This window comes from Sinocyclocheilus grahami, unplaced genomic scaffold (genome assembly GCF_001515645.1).
Source record: "Sinocyclocheilus grahami isolate Dianchi unplaced genomic scaffold, SAMN03320097.WGS_v1.1 scaffold1685.1, whole genome shotgun sequence".
Classification (NCBI taxonomy): Eukaryota; Metazoa; Chordata; class Actinopteri; order Cypriniformes; family Cyprinidae; genus Sinocyclocheilus; species Sinocyclocheilus grahami.
The window spans coordinates 38,065-56,185 of NW_015506864.1; the positions used below are offsets into that span (position 1 = coordinate 38,065).

At 38.5% G+C, this 18,121-nt stretch overlaps 1 protein-coding gene across 1 annotated transcript; it reads left to right on the forward strand.

Moving 5' to 3' along the window:
* The first annotated feature begins 2,565 nt into the window (after positions 1 to 2,565).
* LOC107572035 (protein Wnt-5b-like) lies at positions 2,566 to 16,233 on the forward strand. Its single transcript, XM_016258436.1, has 4 exons — positions 2,566 to 2,736; positions 3,315 to 3,562; positions 7,227 to 7,519; positions 14,437 to 16,233. The coding sequence occupies exons 1-4, from the start codon at positions 2,594 to 2,596 to the stop codon at positions 14,893 to 14,895; spliced, it is 1,143 nt and encodes a 380-aa protein (XP_016113922.1). The 5' UTR covers positions 2,566 to 2,593; the 3' UTR covers positions 14,896 to 16,233.
* The last annotated feature ends 1,888 nt before the right edge of the window (positions 16,234 to 18,121 follow it).

Here is an 18,121-nt window from a genome sequence, read left to right on the forward strand (position 1 = left end):
AATCAATCTTTTTCTAGTATGTATATTTTTCTTAGCACCTACAAAGAGCTTAATGCATACTGATAATCACGAGGCATCAGTCGTGTATTACACTAGCATTGCGCTGGGTTGCGCTGCGATTGCATAGACCTCGTGAGAAAATGTTATTGCTAGTTTTGCTGTCTGTTCATTTCTTGCTAAAGTGCGCCACCATGTGATTAGATGCAGTACTAGAATCAGGAGTTTGAATTGTGAATGGAAAGTGTGCAGTAGATATGGACTCTTACAGAAACTTTATGCATTTAAAATAGGTTAGAGAATTTTGAAAATGATTACATGATTTGACTATTTTTATTAAATAATAATAATAATAATAGTTGTTTTTGTTTTGTTATCATTATAGCTACATTTACACGTTAAGTAGATTATTTTATTCAAAATGACTTCTGTTTATTTTATTTAGTCAAATTTCTATTTCATTTTATTTTGTGTTTTCTGATTAACAATTAACGTGATAACTTACAGAATACATACATTCAACACATATTATTTTTGGCCTTTGGTTTCATAGACGGTTAAAATGAAAGGTTTTTATTGGCATCTATGGTTCCATGAAGAATGTTTAACATCAATGGAATATTTTCATTTCACAAAAGGTCCTTTAAGAATGAAAAGTTTTCGTTTAATAACTGTTCACAAAAAAGGTTCTTTGGGGAACCCAAAAATGGCTTTTATATGGCATTGCTGTGAAAAAAAACGCTTTGGGAACCTTTATTTATTAATTTTTTAAGTGTAGGAAATTATTTTTAAACAGTACAATTATACATTTTGGTTTATGTTATAAAGATAGTTTTATTTTATTTTATATTGTTTTATTTTATTTATTTTAAAGTGTATTGTAATTACTTAATCAGTGCACCAGGGGGAGCAAACACCATTTACTTCTAATACATGTGAACTCAAATGAACCACTAACCACGTCGTGCTTAAAAATAAGAAATTCATGAATGTATGTGCATTATCTGATTACCCTGAAGCCAATCTGTTAGACATTCTTTGATTTTTTTTAAATACAATTTTCCTCTAATCAGCGTCCAATAAATCCTAGTGTTTGAAATTATTATATACGTTGATTTTGACATTGCATTTACAAAAACGGAAGAAACCGCATTAGTACAGTAACGATGCAGTAATTATAAGCACCGCACAGTGTAAAGTAAAATAAACAGAATTTATTGCGCACTGTGCGTCAGGGTCCCAGGGTGAGGGAGGGACGTGGAGACGAGCCCAGGTCTGCGTAAAGGTGATGGCTGGGCGTGTGGATTAGAGGAGATGAAAGGGTCCGGAGAGGCGCTTTATCATGCACAGACTGCTCGGAAATTGAGTGGCGTCTCTCACACCAATTCTGACATGTCTGCACTCAAAAGAGGGGTGTGGGGGTGATGCTGGAACGGCACAGGGCTCTCTACAATTCCCAAACCTCTCCAAGAGACTGGAGCTGTAAAACACTCATTGTATTTGCATTCCTTACACCGCACTTCTGAAGGATAGGGTGCAATGTGGCTGTTTATGTCTGCAATGTTGGTTATCAGCTGTAAATTCGTCTAAAACGGGTGTGCTGATAAAACTTTCCCCACATTATATCCCGGTTTAGTCTTGGTTGCTGAAGTGTGAGTGGATATCTCATGCCCAAGTGCGTTTAATGCAACTGCGTCTTTTATGTGCATAGTGATTTAGAGGGTAGCAAGAGTTGAACTGTCAAAGATCACATGCGTGGCTTTTATTCTTCGTGTCAAACAGGGATTTTTTTTGTTTCCCCCTTGTTCGGATTTATTGCGGTAAACTATTGAGCTAAAAAGAATGGAGATTATACGCATGTGACCTTTGATGGAAGAATGATATTTTCCAAGCCGTTAACTCTTTTATTCCATCTCCCTCTGTGAACTTTTGACTTTTTGATTTTCATAGAAATGCTTCGCGAGAATCTCAAGCTCCTCTTAATGCGTGCGTTGTCTCGTAATTTACCATAAGCGCAAAACGCGCTCTTGCGCGCCGGAGAATCAAAGCTCTGCCGCGAATCGGATTCTCATCTGCTGCCCTCTTGTGTTGTTTGGCCTCCCCAAATTCCCCACCAATTCCTCGGCTCCCCTCGCGCTCCTCCTCCTCTTCATTGTATCCGCGTCAAAACGAAGGGGGTGCGCTGAAGTACGAGCAGAAGGAGGGAGGGTTAAGTTGTGCCATCGGAGCGCAGAGGTGTTAGTTCACATCGAGAGAACCGGCAGAGACAGAGGGGGGAGAGAGTTTGGACTATCACCACACAGTTGCACTTATGTCTTTGCATCGTTCGTTTTAACTTCCATCCATGTGGCGCTTATGTCCATTACGCGCCGACATCCACTTTCGTTGCGTTTTATGAAGCGGAGTTTGAAAAGAACATTCTCAACAGATGTCAGACTCCGTTAGTGCCTCAGGTCATCTAGGTGTTTTTTACGCACAGCTGGTGTAAAACTGAGCTGGGGCGAAATTTGAGGGGATTCAGAGGCACTGGACTTTCTTGTTTATTCAAGTTACTAAAGGAAGCAGCTCCTCCAAGTGGATTACTATAATTTCCTAAATGTTTCCCCAGAGGAGGCTCTTCACGTTTCCATTTCTTGGACGAGGAAGGATGGATGTGAGAATGAACCAAGGACACCTACTTTTGGCAGTGACTCTCATCTTCTGCAACTCACAGCTGCTGGTTGTCGCCAACTCATGGTGGTAAGATCAGATTGTATTTGCAAACTAATCTATAGGTTACGTATCTGTATTTCTAAAGAATATCTTATTGAGTTATGTGTCTTTGTGAATGATGAAACAATGCATAAGAAAACTGTTAGCTGAGAACAAATGTGAAGGCTTTGTCACAATATTTACCTTGGGCAACAAATGGTCAAACTGTTTGTAAATAAGGGCATTCAAGGCAACATGTCCTGAGGACAACAGGTTTTTCCAACAGTTTTCAATTTGATAATAAGTTACAGACACCATTAAAGCTGTGCAATCCATAACTTAATATCACAGAAAATGAATTTGCTTGAAATTAAACTGGCACATTATTATTGCAGGGAATCACAGGTTTTGTGTAGGTTGAGTTTGACGTACTCACGTAAAAACAGTACAATATTTACTACTACAATATCTTATTGCATTCTCCAAAAAACAAAAAAAAGACACCACATGAGTATAGCCTAATTAAGTTTTACACTATAAATAATGATTTTGTGTCATGCATGCTGCAGGTTAGTTGTCCACACTGTATTTGGCTGATGCTCTGTGGTTTGGTCTTACTTTCTCAGGTCATTAGCCATGAACCCCATCCAGAGACCGGAGATGTATATCATTGGAGCACAGCCTCTGTGCAGCCAGCTGACGGGCCTGTCTCAGGGTCAGAGGAAGCTCTGCCAGCTCTATCAGGACCATATGGTTTATATCGGAGAGGGGGCAAAGACGGGAATCAAGGAGTGTCAGTATCAGTTCAGGCAAAGGCGATGGAACTGTAGCACGGTGGACAACACATCCGTGTTCGGCCGCGTCATGCAGATAGGTGAGTCAATGTGATGATGCTTACAATGCACTCAAAACAAGTATCTAAATTGATTAATTGCATGCAGCTTTTGAATGCATCCCTACTTTGACATTTCAGACCACAGTGTACTTTTGAATTAGAAGGGTCTACAAATACTTCATGTATTTTGTTCAGAATTCTCAACTATTAATGAAAGTTCTTAAATAGTCACATGACTAGCCGTTTAATTCTAGTTTGCCCTTCTGAAAGATGATATCTGTGTTAAAGCTTCATAAAAAGAATACATAAAACATGTAAAAAAAAATGTATGTATATCTGCCATATTTTTTAGATGTATTATTTAGGGGTCTATCATTTTTTTTTGTCTATTTCTGTTCTATTTTAGTGTCTGTCATATGAATCATGATCACAATGCATGTAAACAAAAGTGGTCAAGTTTTATAGAGACTATTTTAAATTGAGAGACTGTATCTAAAAATATATGAAATTATGGTACTTTGTTCGCCAACTTTTTATTGAGCAACTGGGCAATTTTAAAAACGCATTAAAAAACAAATAACGCATAGAAGCGCATGCTTTAATAAACGTTTTTGGTAAAGGTATAGTTTTGTTTAGTTGTATGTAGCCAGCCTACATGTAAAGTGTAAATGTTGCGCGCTCAGCATGCATTGAACTGCTCCCCGTGAGACTTTACGCGCTGCGCTCTTGACATCAGTTTGGTGATTTTCATAAAACATTGTTTGTTATTTAAAAATAATGGATGGTCTATATTAGTTTATGCATGCATGTTTGCATTCGTGCAGATCTTTTATACAGCATATATAAATGAATAAAGTTTCTCCAGATTGTGTCAATCCTTCATGTAGACTGTAAACACTGCAGCAGTGTGTAGGCTACTTGAATCGAATGCATGCTCGTTTGCGTGTTAATCTCTCACAGACGACAGCGCTCGTTGCCGCAATTGAGTGTTAGTTCCGCTCATCAGTGAAACAAGGTGTAAGACGCGACATGACCCCCAAATAGCACGGGACTTATTTGCAGTCAATCGCGAGGTTTATATTGAGGTGTTAGTCGGGCCATTGTCCAGCGTCGCTTTTGAAATGCAATGACACGATGACACAGAGTCGGGATATCCGGGACTCTATTTGAAGTCTGGGCACCAAAGGCCAATAAAAGTGGCCCTCCGAATTCAATAGTCGCATCTCTGGAATGCAGGTACACACCCGTTTACACGCGCCGCTTTGTGTGTTTAATACTGTGAAACCGGCAACGAATTTTGATACAATTTTAAAATACTTTCCTCTTTCTGTATAGTGTGTTCTATCTATCTATCTATCTATCTATCTATCTATCTATCTATCTAAACGTTGCTCTAAAATGTAGCCCTAAAAATAATCTAAAAGTCCAATACTTTCCTCTTTATCAGTTTCAAATGTGTCTATCTATCTATCCATCCAAAATTTACTCTACAGTAGGCCAAGTAGTTTGATCTATATTTTGACATACTGAAAGTAGAGCTGAAAAACCATAAAATCAAGTAAATTAATGTCAAATTGACAAGCTTGGGATGAAACATTAACATTGTAAGCCTTTTGCTCCTGTCATACATTTTTGTTCTTTTTTAATACACAAAACAGTTTCTTGTGGTCCGTCTGGTCAGGGGCAAGTTCACTTTCATTAAGGCATTCACAATGCATGTAAACAAAAGTGGTCAAGTTTTATAGAGACTATTTTAAATTGAGAGACTGTATCTAAAAATATATGAAATTATGGTACTTTGTTCGCCAACTTTTTATTGAGCAACTGGGCAATTTTAAAAACGCATTAAAAAACAAATAACGCATAGAAGCGCATGCTTTAATAAACGTTTTTGGTAAAGGTATAGTTTTGTTTAGTTGTATGTAGCCAGCCTACATGTAAAGTGTAAATGTTGCGCGCTCAGCATGCATTGAACTGCTCCCCGTGAGACTTTACGCGCTGCGCTCTTGACATCAGTTTGGTGATTTTCATAAAACATTGTTTGTTATTTAAAAATAATGGATGGTCTATATTAGTTTATGCATGCATGTTTGCATTCGTGCAGATCTTTTATACAGCATATATAAATGAATAAAGTTTCTCCAGATTGTGTCAATCCTTCATGTAGACTGTAAACACTGCAGCAGTGTGTAGGCTACTTGAATCGAATGCATGCTCGTTTGCGTGTTAATCTCTCACAGACGACAGCGCTCGTTGCCGCAATTGAGTGTTAGTTCCGCTCATCAGTGAAACAAGGTGTAAGACGCGACATGACCCCCAAATAGCACGGGACTTATTTGCAGTCAATCGCGAGGTTTATATTGAGGTGTTAGTCGGGCCATTGTCCAGCGTCGCTTTTGAAATGCAATGACACGATGACACAGAGTCGGGATATCCGGGACTCTATTTGAAGTCTGGGCACCAAAGGCCAATAAAAGTGGCCCTCCGAATTCAATAGTCGCATCTCTGGAATGCAGGTACACACCCGTTTACACGCGCCGCTTTGTGTGTTTAATACTGTGAAACCGGCAACGAATTTTGATACAATTTTAAAATACTTTCCTCTTTCTGTATAGTGTGTTCTATCTATCTATCTATCTATCTATCTATCTATCTATCTATCTATCTATCTATCTATCTATCTATCTAAACGTTGCTCTAAAATGTAGCCCTAAAAATAATCTAAAAGTCCAATACTTTCCTCTTTATCAGTTTCAAATGTGTCTATCTATCTATCCATCCAAAATTTACTCTACAGTAGGCCAAGTAGTTTGATCTATATTTTGACATACTGAAAGTAGAGCTGAAAAACCATAAAATCAAGTAAATTAATGTCAAATTGACAAGCTTGGGATGAAACATTAACATTGTAAGCCTTTTGCTCCTGTCATACATTTTTGTTCTTTTTTAATACACAAAACAGTTTCTTGTGGTCCGTCTGGTCAGGGGCAAGTTCACTTTCATTAAGGCATTGAGGAAGGCCGAATCATTAAAAAGGAATTCTCAAGGCCTGGAGTTTAAAAAGCATTTTGTTTGACAAATTTCCTCTCATAATTACTGTGTCGCTGAGCATTGATACAAAATGCTTATCTCTAAATATGGTTGTACCAGCACTTTTTAACATGTTTAAACAGCTTTTAAACGTTAAACGCTATTAACTGTATTGCCTGTGCTGTTGAGGTATGTGAAATCTGCATTCCAGATGGCTTATTAGATGGGGAAAAAATCAGGTAACACATGCACAACAGATGCAAAAAAGAGCACAAATTTTATAAACCTAGCACCTTTTTGGCAGGAAAGCTTTGCGGGTTATCGTATGCCTCATATCAAGTGTACCAACACTGGAAAACCTGTGCCTTTTCGCTTGCGTTTCAATATATATCCATTGAGATATATATAACAATGGAACAGTGAATCAGTGCTGTCTATGTACATGCACACGTTTCTGATAATCTTATCTCTCACTGCAGGGCTTACAAGAAAGATTGTTACCATCTGTGGGGTTCTGGAAATGAGTTGTTGTACTCTTTGCCTTACTTCCTAAGTGAATAATCAAGAAAAATAGTGTACTGAAGAGTTGTGGATGATTTAACAAAGTGATTTGCAGCCGGTGGAATGTCGTCTGTGTCCTAATTATGTGTGTGTGTGTGTGTGTCTTCTGCAGGCAGCAGAGAAACAGCTTTTACTTACGCCATCAGCGCAGCGGGTGTCGTGAATGCGGTGAGTCGGGCGTGCCGTGAGGGTGAGCTTTCCACCTGTGGCTGCAGCCGAGCGGCTCGTCCCAAAGACCTCCCGAGAGACTGGCTATGGGGCGGCTGCGGTGACAACGTCAACTACGGCTACCGTTTCGCTCGGGAGTTTGTGGACGCCCGCGAGCGTGAGAAAAACTACCCACGTGGATCTGTCGAACATGCACGCACGCTTATGAACGTACAGAACAATGAAGCCGGGAGAATGGTGAGGAAATGAACACACACATCAGTTAATGATCTATTGATAGATGGAAATTATTGGATAATAACAAGCGTCTCCACAGTATCTTGACCCATTCTGTGGGCGTTAAGTCCACCATGATCCACCTAATTTCATTTTGTGCAAGAGTCTACAGTGCACTGGTTTGGTTACGGTGTGTTTCTTTATGATTCACAACTGTTGCAACCTCTATTATGATATTGAGAAATAAGAGCCCAGATGTACACTTGAACGGATAAACACAGCTTTAGATATGTTTGTGAATAAACCAAAGGCAGCCCTAATGTCTCATGCAGATCACCACAAACACAATAACAAACACAGTTACTTCATTCTCCCTCTGTTGTTGAGTGAATGTGTTTACTTCGCTATACTCTGGGACCACAATTGTCTTTAGAAGTTAGTTATGTCTGACAAAATCAGATGTTCTCAAAGGTAAAATGATTCATAATTTTTAAGGGGTGGGGTTAGTGTGTGGTCTATAGTAGTTATATTTAATATTTAGGGATGTGCAATAACATACATTTTTTTTAATTGACTAGTCAGTGAGTTGCCTGAACAACTAGTCAGTTCAAAGTCCATTTTTAGTTAAGATGCCATCACATTTGCTGTTGTTTGGTGAGTTTTTGCAGACAAAAACCAGTTGGTTTAATAGGAATCCACACGATTGGGAGTTTTCCTCATGCATATTTCTCGATGTTTTCAAGTTCTCTTAAATTTCTAACATAATGCTGCTTGGTTAAGTGACTGAGCGGTGTTTCATACGTTGCAACACTTTTGATAACAGACAAGAACTTTTTGGCCTGCAACATTTTGGTAATGTGACCACACCGTTATGCTAGTTTGGACTCACCTGATTGGATGTGTGCACTCTTTATAATAAGACAGAATGGAATATACCTAAAAACATAATCCTTGTGAAAGGACACTTAAAAACAGTGAGAAAAAGGATGCAGTGGCCAAAGACGTGTGCTTTAAAGTGGATGAATTTCAAAACACAGAACTCCTATAGCTAGTGCATGGCACTTGCAACATCAAGGTTGTGGGTTTGTTTCTCAGGGAATGCATTAACTGATAAAAGTTGCTGTGGAAAAAAACATCTGTTGTAAAATTAAAATGGCTGTCTAGCAGCATGCACACATCTGGAAAAAAGCTTGTTTACCTGATTAGTCGGTTGTTGGATGATTAGTCAGTCATCAAGACTTTAACTTTGGGTTTATATAAAAATAACTGTAGTCTGTGGCATCTCTGCATTTAGATTACAGGCTAGTGAGAGAGCTAATTTAATGGAAATGACCAAATGGCGCCCATGCAAAGGCTAGCGCCCTTGGAGTCTGCTGGGGGTCAGGAAGTCAAAGCGCCACCAGGGATGAAGCGTCCCATGTTTCTCTCAATCAGCATGTAGCTCAGATCTAATCTTCCTTTGATTAATTTAATGGAGTAGTCAATGCCAGAACAAATAGTTTTTTGTGTTTTTTTTTTATAAGGTGATGTGTGGTAAATGTTTAGTCAGGAATGCTCTGACACTGCACATTTTCTTGTTGAACGACTTCTCGCTGTTTTATAGAACAGCTATTCAGTGGAGGAATTATTGGAGCGTTTCCAAGTATGTGAGTGTGTGTGTGTGTCTGGCTCCAACAAACTGTGGCCCCCCCTGCCACGTTCAGGTGGGCATAAAACCCTCTCGGAGAACGCACTGCAGAATGTCACCACATCCTGCCAAAACACGCCATCAAGCTGGAATGCGTTCCTCCATCCCTTTGCGAGTCCCACGCTTTGTCATACCACACCCCGATCCCATCCTCTTTCCCCTCAGTTATTTGAGTGCTTTTAAAACGAAGCTGCCTCATAAAAAGTCCATTTGCCTGCCGATGTGGGTGCTTGCCGTGCACAGAGCTCCGCCGCGTATGTTTGTCTTAGAGAAGATGAGTGTATTTAAGGTGTTTACAGAAGAGAGGGCCTCTTTTCTGGATTTATGGCACATCTGAGATCCCCTGGCTCTTCTCCTGAGGAGGTCAAGGTCTGGATGGGTTCTGTACGTGCACGAGGGCGAGATTATATCTCAATTGAATCCTTTTTGTTCTTTTTTGAGTTATTGGCACCTGCTTTTTTGGTGGAGGTGGATGAGAGGGTGTGGTGTGACCTCCGAGACTCCCGCCTCCCTGGCGTTCCCTTTCTGCGGGGCCTGTTCTTGCTTGGAAAGGCTTAGTCTTGGTGGGCTTTTGTGGAGGCGACAGAAGCGTATCGGATGCCCCTCGGTGTGGAGTCGGGACGGGCGGGGGGATGTAAGGGTGTAGTGAAAGATGGTGCGTGTGGTTCCGGCCCTGTGGGTCACAAAGGCTTGTGACCCAGACTGTACAGAGAGGAGGAGGCCTACACCCTTTATAAAGATCGCCTGCTTCTGTGTGTCTTTCATTCTAAATCAACTGCAGCGGGGACTAACACACACACACCTTAATCTAAAGCACTTTATTACGCACTCACACACACACATGTAGGCGTAACACATTTTAATATACTGGTAAGGCTTTCGGTCTCACTCATTCAGTGAATTTATCTGCATTACTAATGTTTGCATGCTTTTGTATTCACAGACACGCATGTTTACTTTGCTATCTAAATGAGGACCAACCATATACTTCTCTTCTTTTTTTTTTTAGTTACGCAGCTAGTCAAAAGTGATTGAATCATGCTTCTTATGATCTTATAAAACTAGCAACATCAAACACCAGCTACATATTATGAATAATATATAACAATTAGAGTATGTTTTACAAGAAAATAATAATAGAAAATAGTATTTCAGTCTTTCTATTTAAAAAAATCTTGTTGAATTCTTTGTTACTTGCTGTAATTATTTGTGAAATTTACTAGCAATTGAAAATTGTTTCCTAGCTTTTTAGTTTCCTTGGCTAAAATAAAATAAAATGTTTAATAATATGTAAGAAGTTTACCATCACCGTAATGTGGGAATTATGATCACGCAATATTGACTGATGAATCGACAGAGAATCATCTTTCTGAGAGTCATTAAGAAATTATGATTATATTCTATTTAAAGAAATATGAGGTAAACATGTGAATACATAATGTGCGCACTTTTGGAGTAAAAGTTTGTATGTTGTGTAGCGAAGCACTGATCAGAAATAAATGGAAGCAAACGCGATTGAATATGTACAGGTTTGTGTCACGTTATTCTGTTCAAAATATCATCAAATCCCGATTGATTTATAATTCCGGGCAAAAATAAGTACTGTTAGTGTCACTGTAACCAAGTATTATCATTAATAGTGGTCAAATATTTAATCTGTCTGATCTCAAGGTCAAATCAGAATATTTATTGTAAAATGTTTCTGTAACAGCTGCCAAAATTAACCTATATATTTATATCTTCACAGTGATTTGTAATACATTTTCAAGGAAAAAAAAAAAAAAAAAGGAAAACCTTTTTTTTTTTTCCCCCCCCCCCCCCCAAAACATCCCCCCTCTGATTTGTTCAGAAATTGCGTATGTATAACTTCCTCATTTGGGATATATATATTTTTGTATTTCGTATATTTTCTAGATTGGAAAACAGAATAAAAAAATAAAATGAAGAATGTAATATAAAAAGGGAGAAAAATTCATCTTAATTAATTTTTTTTTACATTGTACCTAAAAATGAAACAGATTTACTTGCAATTTTTGAATGCTTTTAGGTTTTAAAAAAAGGATTTGCTTAAATAATAATTTTGACCTCTGATGATGTCCTCAAGGTATTGTTTTGCCAGATTTAGACCCCAATGTGTAGCTGAATTAACCTTACATAAAAAAAATATATATATAAATATAGATAGATCTTCTAAAGTGTCTCATTACTACAGATACATAGTTGGGGCCTTGAAAACAGCTACATTTTCTTAGCATAGCTCAGAGAGACTTGTATTTGTTTACTTTAGATTCTCTTTCCCGTCCCGTGTCTCTTATCTCTACACCTCCAGGGATGGTTGTTTGCTGTCTCCGCCCTAACCCCGCCCAGGAGCCGACCCTGACCCCATCTGAGCGTGCTCCATTGTGCGCAGCACCGCATGCGTGTCCCTTCCACGCACCGATGAGCCTGTCTATCCATCACACCTTGGTCACTTGGGCCAAAAAGAGAAAAAAGAGAGAAAAGGAGGGGCGCGAAAAGGAGATAGATGAAAGTGAGGATGAATAAAAGAGTGAAACGGCTGCCTTTATGTGAACACAGTTTCAGTTGGGCGCACATGTTGCATAGAAATGCTCAAAAACCCTTTTGTGTGAGATCATTTGGATGAGGTAGCAGAACTGCCGCTTGACACGCAAGACTGTAAATAGCCCAGAATGGCTTGCGTGATGTGTGTGGGAAAGTGTGTGTGTGCGTGTTGTTTCTGGATTGCAGACAGGTATTCAGGTAGGGCTGGTGATGACAGAGACTTGAAAGGTGTTGGAACTCCCCTTAATGTCTGTGTGCGAGCAGGTAAAATGGAGGGGGCCTAAACAGCTGCCACCGGAGGGGGGTTGAAGAGCCGTGGCAGCACATCCTCAAAGACGACCGTTAAATGTTCTCACGTGAGGTGTTAAAGGGAGGAGCACTGCCTGCGCTTAAATGACAGAGAAACAGAGAGAGAAATGCCTTTAATGTTCCCTCGTTCAGGACACTAAACAGACACAAAAGACACAGCAAACAAGACACATCACAAACCAGGGCGGGAAATACCCAAGCTGGCCACCCAACCTTGATTGAGACCAGGCGTTGTACTCATTAGCTTGTTTTTGTGTTTGTTGGTGAGACGCGACGCACTTGGTACGGCCCGTTGTGGGTGGTTAATGAAAAGTAATAGTCTATTAATGTTACATGTTAAATAATTCAAAAGGAAAGGGAAGAACAGCCGTTAGTTTAGTATGACAATATGTCCAGCTCTTCTTTATTGATTCAGCTGAGGGTTTCATTGAATTTAATCAGCAGGAAGTCTGCTGTCAGTGGTCTCGGGACTCTCTGTGTGTTCTAGAACTGAATGACTATTCATCCCATTGTTCTCCAAACGCTCTCACTGCGGCTCTCTGTTTGTAAAGGGACCGTAAACTCAAAGGCCTCTGGAGGCCCCGCCAGGTTCAAACGGACTAGTGCACTGAACACATTTGGCCTCTTGAGGGCGCCGTTGTTCATCAACGTTTGTTTTGCAGCTGTTGATGGTACTATTGTTGTATTCCCTAAAGAAAATTAATTCATTCAATAAAATAAATAAGTAAATAAATTGTGGTTGCTAAGAATAGCAGTAAAGATATATGGTTGCTAGGATATTCTAGATGGTTGCTTCCTTTCTGTGACCCTGGGCCACAAAACCAGTCATAAGGGTCAATTTTTGTAAATGGTGCACTGAACACATTTGGCCTCTTGAGGGCGCCGTTGTTCATCAACGTTTGTTTTGCAGCTGTTTGATGGTACTATTGTTGTATTCCCTAAAGAAAATTAATTCATTCAATAAAATAAATAAGTAAATAAATTGTGGTTGCTAAGAATAGCAGTAAAGATATATGGTTGCTAGGATATTCTAGATGGTTGCTTCCTTTCTGTGACCCTGGGCCACAAAACCAGTCATAAGGGTCAATTTTTGTAAATTGAGATTTATACATCACATGAAAGCTAAATAAATAAGCGTTCCATTGATGTATTGTTTGTTAGGATAGGACAATATCTTGCCGAGATACAACTATGTGAAAATCTGGAATCTGAGGGTGCAAAAAAAATCTAAAAATTGAGAAAATCGTCCAAATTAAGTCATTAGCAATGCATATTAGTAATCAAAAATGAAGTTTTGATATATTTATGGTAGGAAATTTACATAATATCTTCATGGAACATGATCTTTACTTAATGCCCTACTGATTTTTGGCATTAAAGAAAGATCTATCATTTTGACCCATACAGTGTATTGTTGGCTATTGCTGCAAATATATCTGTGCTACTTATGACTGGTTTTGTAGTCCAGGGCCACATATAAAAAAGTAATAATGCAACTCCATAAATCACGTTAGAAGCACTTGTCAGTTTTATTGTCCCCAACACAAACATATACATAATTTTTAATTATTATATATTTATATTTATTTGTATTAGTATTATATTCATTATTGTATATAATTTTATTGATTTCATATTTAGATTTTTAAATAGTAATTTTAGATTTATTGTTTATTTTATTAAAATAAATCAAATGAAAATAACATTTTCAAAAAAAGTTCAAAATATATATATATTTTTTGACAGATCGACTTAATATTCATTTAAATTTCTAATTTTAAATATGTTTACATTTATACTTTTATTATTTAATATTTATTTTTAAATGTTTACAAAAATAGTATTTATTATAATCTTTTCATATTTCACACATCTTTACCATATTTTCATCTTTTTCAAAGTTTTCTTTGCAAAGAAAAGTTACAATAATAGCTGGAAATTATTTTTATTTGTTTTTATAATTATACAGGAAACTGCAAGACAGACATAAATTCATACACTTGAACACTTTTTGGTGAAAAATTATGGTATACGTGGCAAAATATTATTGATTAGTTGATCATTTTCAGCCCTTTTCTTTTCCTGCTGATACTTGCAAACTATCGTTCTTAGAGTTTAGATAATATTAGCCAGTTGAATAATTTTACCAGTTGAAAAGTTGACATGATAAAAGGCATGATTCAGGCAATATTTCTTTAGTGCTTATTTGTATAACTAAAACAATATTAGATGTCACCAGTGGAAAGTAAGAATGGAAATTTTTGGTATTCAAGCTGGAAAAACTCATTTTTTTTTAACTCATTTTTTATACTTCTATAATTATAAGTAACATTGTCTTGAAATATTCTCACAACACTTCTAATTCTTTCTCCACTCACAGGCAGTGTACAATCTGGCCAACGTCGCATGCAAGTGTCACGGAGTCTCCGGCTCGTGCAGCCTGAAAACCTGTTGGCTCCAGCTGGCCGACTTCCGCCGTGTGGGAGAGTTCCTGAAAGAGAAGTACGACAGCGCCGCCGCCATGCGCATCAGCCGACGAGGCAAGCTGGAGCTGGTTAACAACCGCTTTAACCCCCCGACGAGCGAGGACCTGGTCTACATCGACCCCAGCCCGGACTACTGCCTGCGTAACGAGACCACCGGCTCTCTGGGCACCCAGGACCGCCTGTGCAACAAGACCTCGGAGGGCATGGATGGCTGCGAGCTCATGTGCTGCGGTCGCGGTTACGACCAGTTCAAGACCTACAAACACGAGCGCTGCCACTGCAAGTTCCACTGGTGCTGCTACGTCAAGTGCAAGCGCTGCACGTCGCTCGTAGACCAGTTCGTGTGCAAGTAGCAGCCTAGGGACGGGACGGGACAGATGCCCTGGAGAGGCACTGAGCAATTAGCAGGAGAGGAACGGGACCCTTAACGGACCCAGAGGGGGAACTTAGAGATAATTAAATGTAAAATGATATATTAAATAGCAACAAATTAAAGTATATAAATAAGTGTACGTGTGCCGTTGATAGTAATTTAATGACCTTTTCTGACTCAAGAATCAAAAGTTGGACGTCATTGATGAAAAGGAGGCACCGGTGTGATGTTTCTTGGCTCAAGCTGTTGTTCTCTCGATGTTTGAATTCAGAGAGGCACGAACTGTTTGCTTGTTCTAAAAAGAAGAGCCTAAACTCTTTAGAGACTCTAGAAATGGTAGAGATGCAGAAAGAGGACGGAGAACAACGGCTCGTCGCCCATCACCTTTTCCAGACCCTTGGCCCGCCGCTGATTCACCTCCACAAACACACACCACCTTGCCGATATCAGAGCTCTTAAGAACCTTGAGTCAGAGAAATGTGGAATTATCGGATTAATTTGTGTTCCATGATGTCATAAAGATCCTATGACAAGAACAGAATGCTGCCTGTTACCCGTCACACAAGCATTTCTGCTAAGAAACCTGGAGAGACGTGTGAAAGATGAAACCAGGAACGCTTTTACCTGAATTGGAGCGACACGCACAAAACTCCCTTTATTCTTCCAAAATCATTCAATTTGTATCCTTCATATAGGCTTTCAAAAGTCTGTTATGAACCTTTGATGCATTTCAGGGGCTTCCTTACATCATATCTTGGAATTACATCTAATCTGGAGCAGAGAATATTGTTTTTTTTCTGTCACTGTCTTTGTCATTGTTGGATGAAACGGTTCAAAGCCTCACAGTAATGAATGTGTGTCTTGTATGGTAAATGAAAATATGAAAAAAAAAATCAAGGCTACATGATAAGGACTGCAAAAACTATTATTGTAACCAAATACTAGTGGTTCAGATTATATTTTATTAATTGCTTCTTATTTTATACATCATATGTATTGTTCTGATTATTATTTTTTGATAAAGAAGCTTTTTTGGGGGGATTTATGTGCTAGCAGAGAAGATATTACTGGCTACTGGATGGATCGGGCGATCATAGCCGAGCTCTCCCACTGTCAGGCCACAGAACAAGACAATAAGATCTTTTGTTCATTCATGAGTGTTTTGGAGGAAAACTACACTTGTAAATAAAAGTCAGTCAGTCATATATGCCATTAACACTTACGATCTCTTTGACATGTCACTCCACAGTTTGTTTGCTGCCCTGTGATCATATGCTTGTTGTGTGTATTCCCCCTCATTCAAACCAGTAATATTAAAAATATGAATAGTGATTATTATCACCTGCTCTGCTGCTTTACTTCTGTTTAACTCTCTGTGTTTGTTCTGTTTGATTTGTGGAATGACTTCATCACATTTATGACCAGGGTTATAGATTGCATAAAGTTATATGTGCTTAAGTCATTAAAATGCTGCTCATATGATCTATTCTGCTGATATGGTCAAGCATTTTTGGTATCATGCATTTTATGTGTGTTGTAAACTAAATATAATGTAACCTTTACACTTACACTCAATATTTTTCATACAGGCAGTGATCATGTGATTAGTTAGTTAGGGTAGAGCCATATTTAATTTTTGACAGGAATAAAAATTAGGCTGTGAAGGATAGAAGTGCATGTGTTTAATGGATTGTACACTCTTAAAAATAAAGGTGCTTCACGATGCCATAGAAGAACCTTTTTTCTAAATGGTTCCACAAAGAACCTTTGACATCTGAAGAACCTTTCTGTTTGACAAAAGGTTCTTTGGGGCGAAAAGAAGGTTCTTCAGATTACAAAAAGGTAAAAAAGAGATGGTTCTTTAAAGAACCATTGACTGAATGGTTCTTTGTGGAACCAAAAATGGTTCTTCTATGGCATTGCTTGAAGAACCTTTTGAAGCACCTTTATTTTTAAGAGTGTACTGCCATTTAACAACATACCGATTATTTAGCTGATGAAACGTCAGTTTTAAAAGTTCTGAGTTGTGAATATTATGTGATCTAGGGGACCCTTATACAGTGTGTGCCTTTTCTAAAGACTCTTAAGTCTATCCATCAGTGACTCGTTTTCAATATGGCATCTAACCTGAAAGGTCTGTGTTGCTCAAGTCGTGATTTCTGGAGAAGTCGCAGGGTGGGGAGCGGCACTTGCTTTTCTTTAAACCTAACCAAACACCAACATCTCAATTTAAATGACAGTTCCTTGGTTCACACCTTCTTTTTCACTGGTCCGGACTAGTTTCGATACTGCCGTTTGTCTGCAGTTCCACCACATTATTAGTAGATCAGCTCACTGGTTTTGTTATGCAATTAGTAGACACTGGCACGAACTGCATGTACTTTGTGAACCGCATGCAGGTTGGGAGAGTTTCCAGTGACTGGCTCAATACCAGGCACAGAAAGTATTGACAGGTGCAGATCTGTCTGTATGCCCTCCTCTAACATCTGTTTTGCAAATAGGTGAGTGCTTTTTTTTTCATTTAGATGGTTATCAGCTTCATTTAATGTTGGGCCGGAACACAGAGGCTTATGTTCCACTTATTTAGTTTCTCATTGGGTTTGTATGTTCAAATGATAAACCATGACCTGAGCTGGTTTAAACGGGAAATTCTCTAGAAAGCTTATAGAGGCCAAAACACCACAGGAAACATATAACCACATACAGCCCGAGACCACTATTGAAACTAGCGCTTACATTTAGCATTTTTCTGCATTTATTTATTTTTCTGCTTTAATACATATTTCATATTACAAATTATATTCAGTCGAACTGTTACTGAATAAATCTGAATTTTAGAGTTACTGAAAAGTGTGACTTAGAAATAATGCAGAAATTTTCTTGAATTCTTACGCATATTTCTGTGTCCATATTTAATATTTTTAAATCCTAAAACTGTGACATCATTAAATCACACTTTGATTGTCGTCATAAAAAAGTGTATGTGGTGTACTGTAGTAACCTATATTCTCACCTACATACAGACTTAAGTCTTGATTAGTGATAATGGTCAAAGCCTAGGTATAATTTCTCAATAAAGATCATAGTACATTTTCTCTATAACCTTTGTCATCGATTACATCATTAGTAAATCAAGCAGGCTACTTTCCAAGATTGCATTACTGTTAGCACTGATATCATATCTGAATAGTTGATAGGCAGGGATG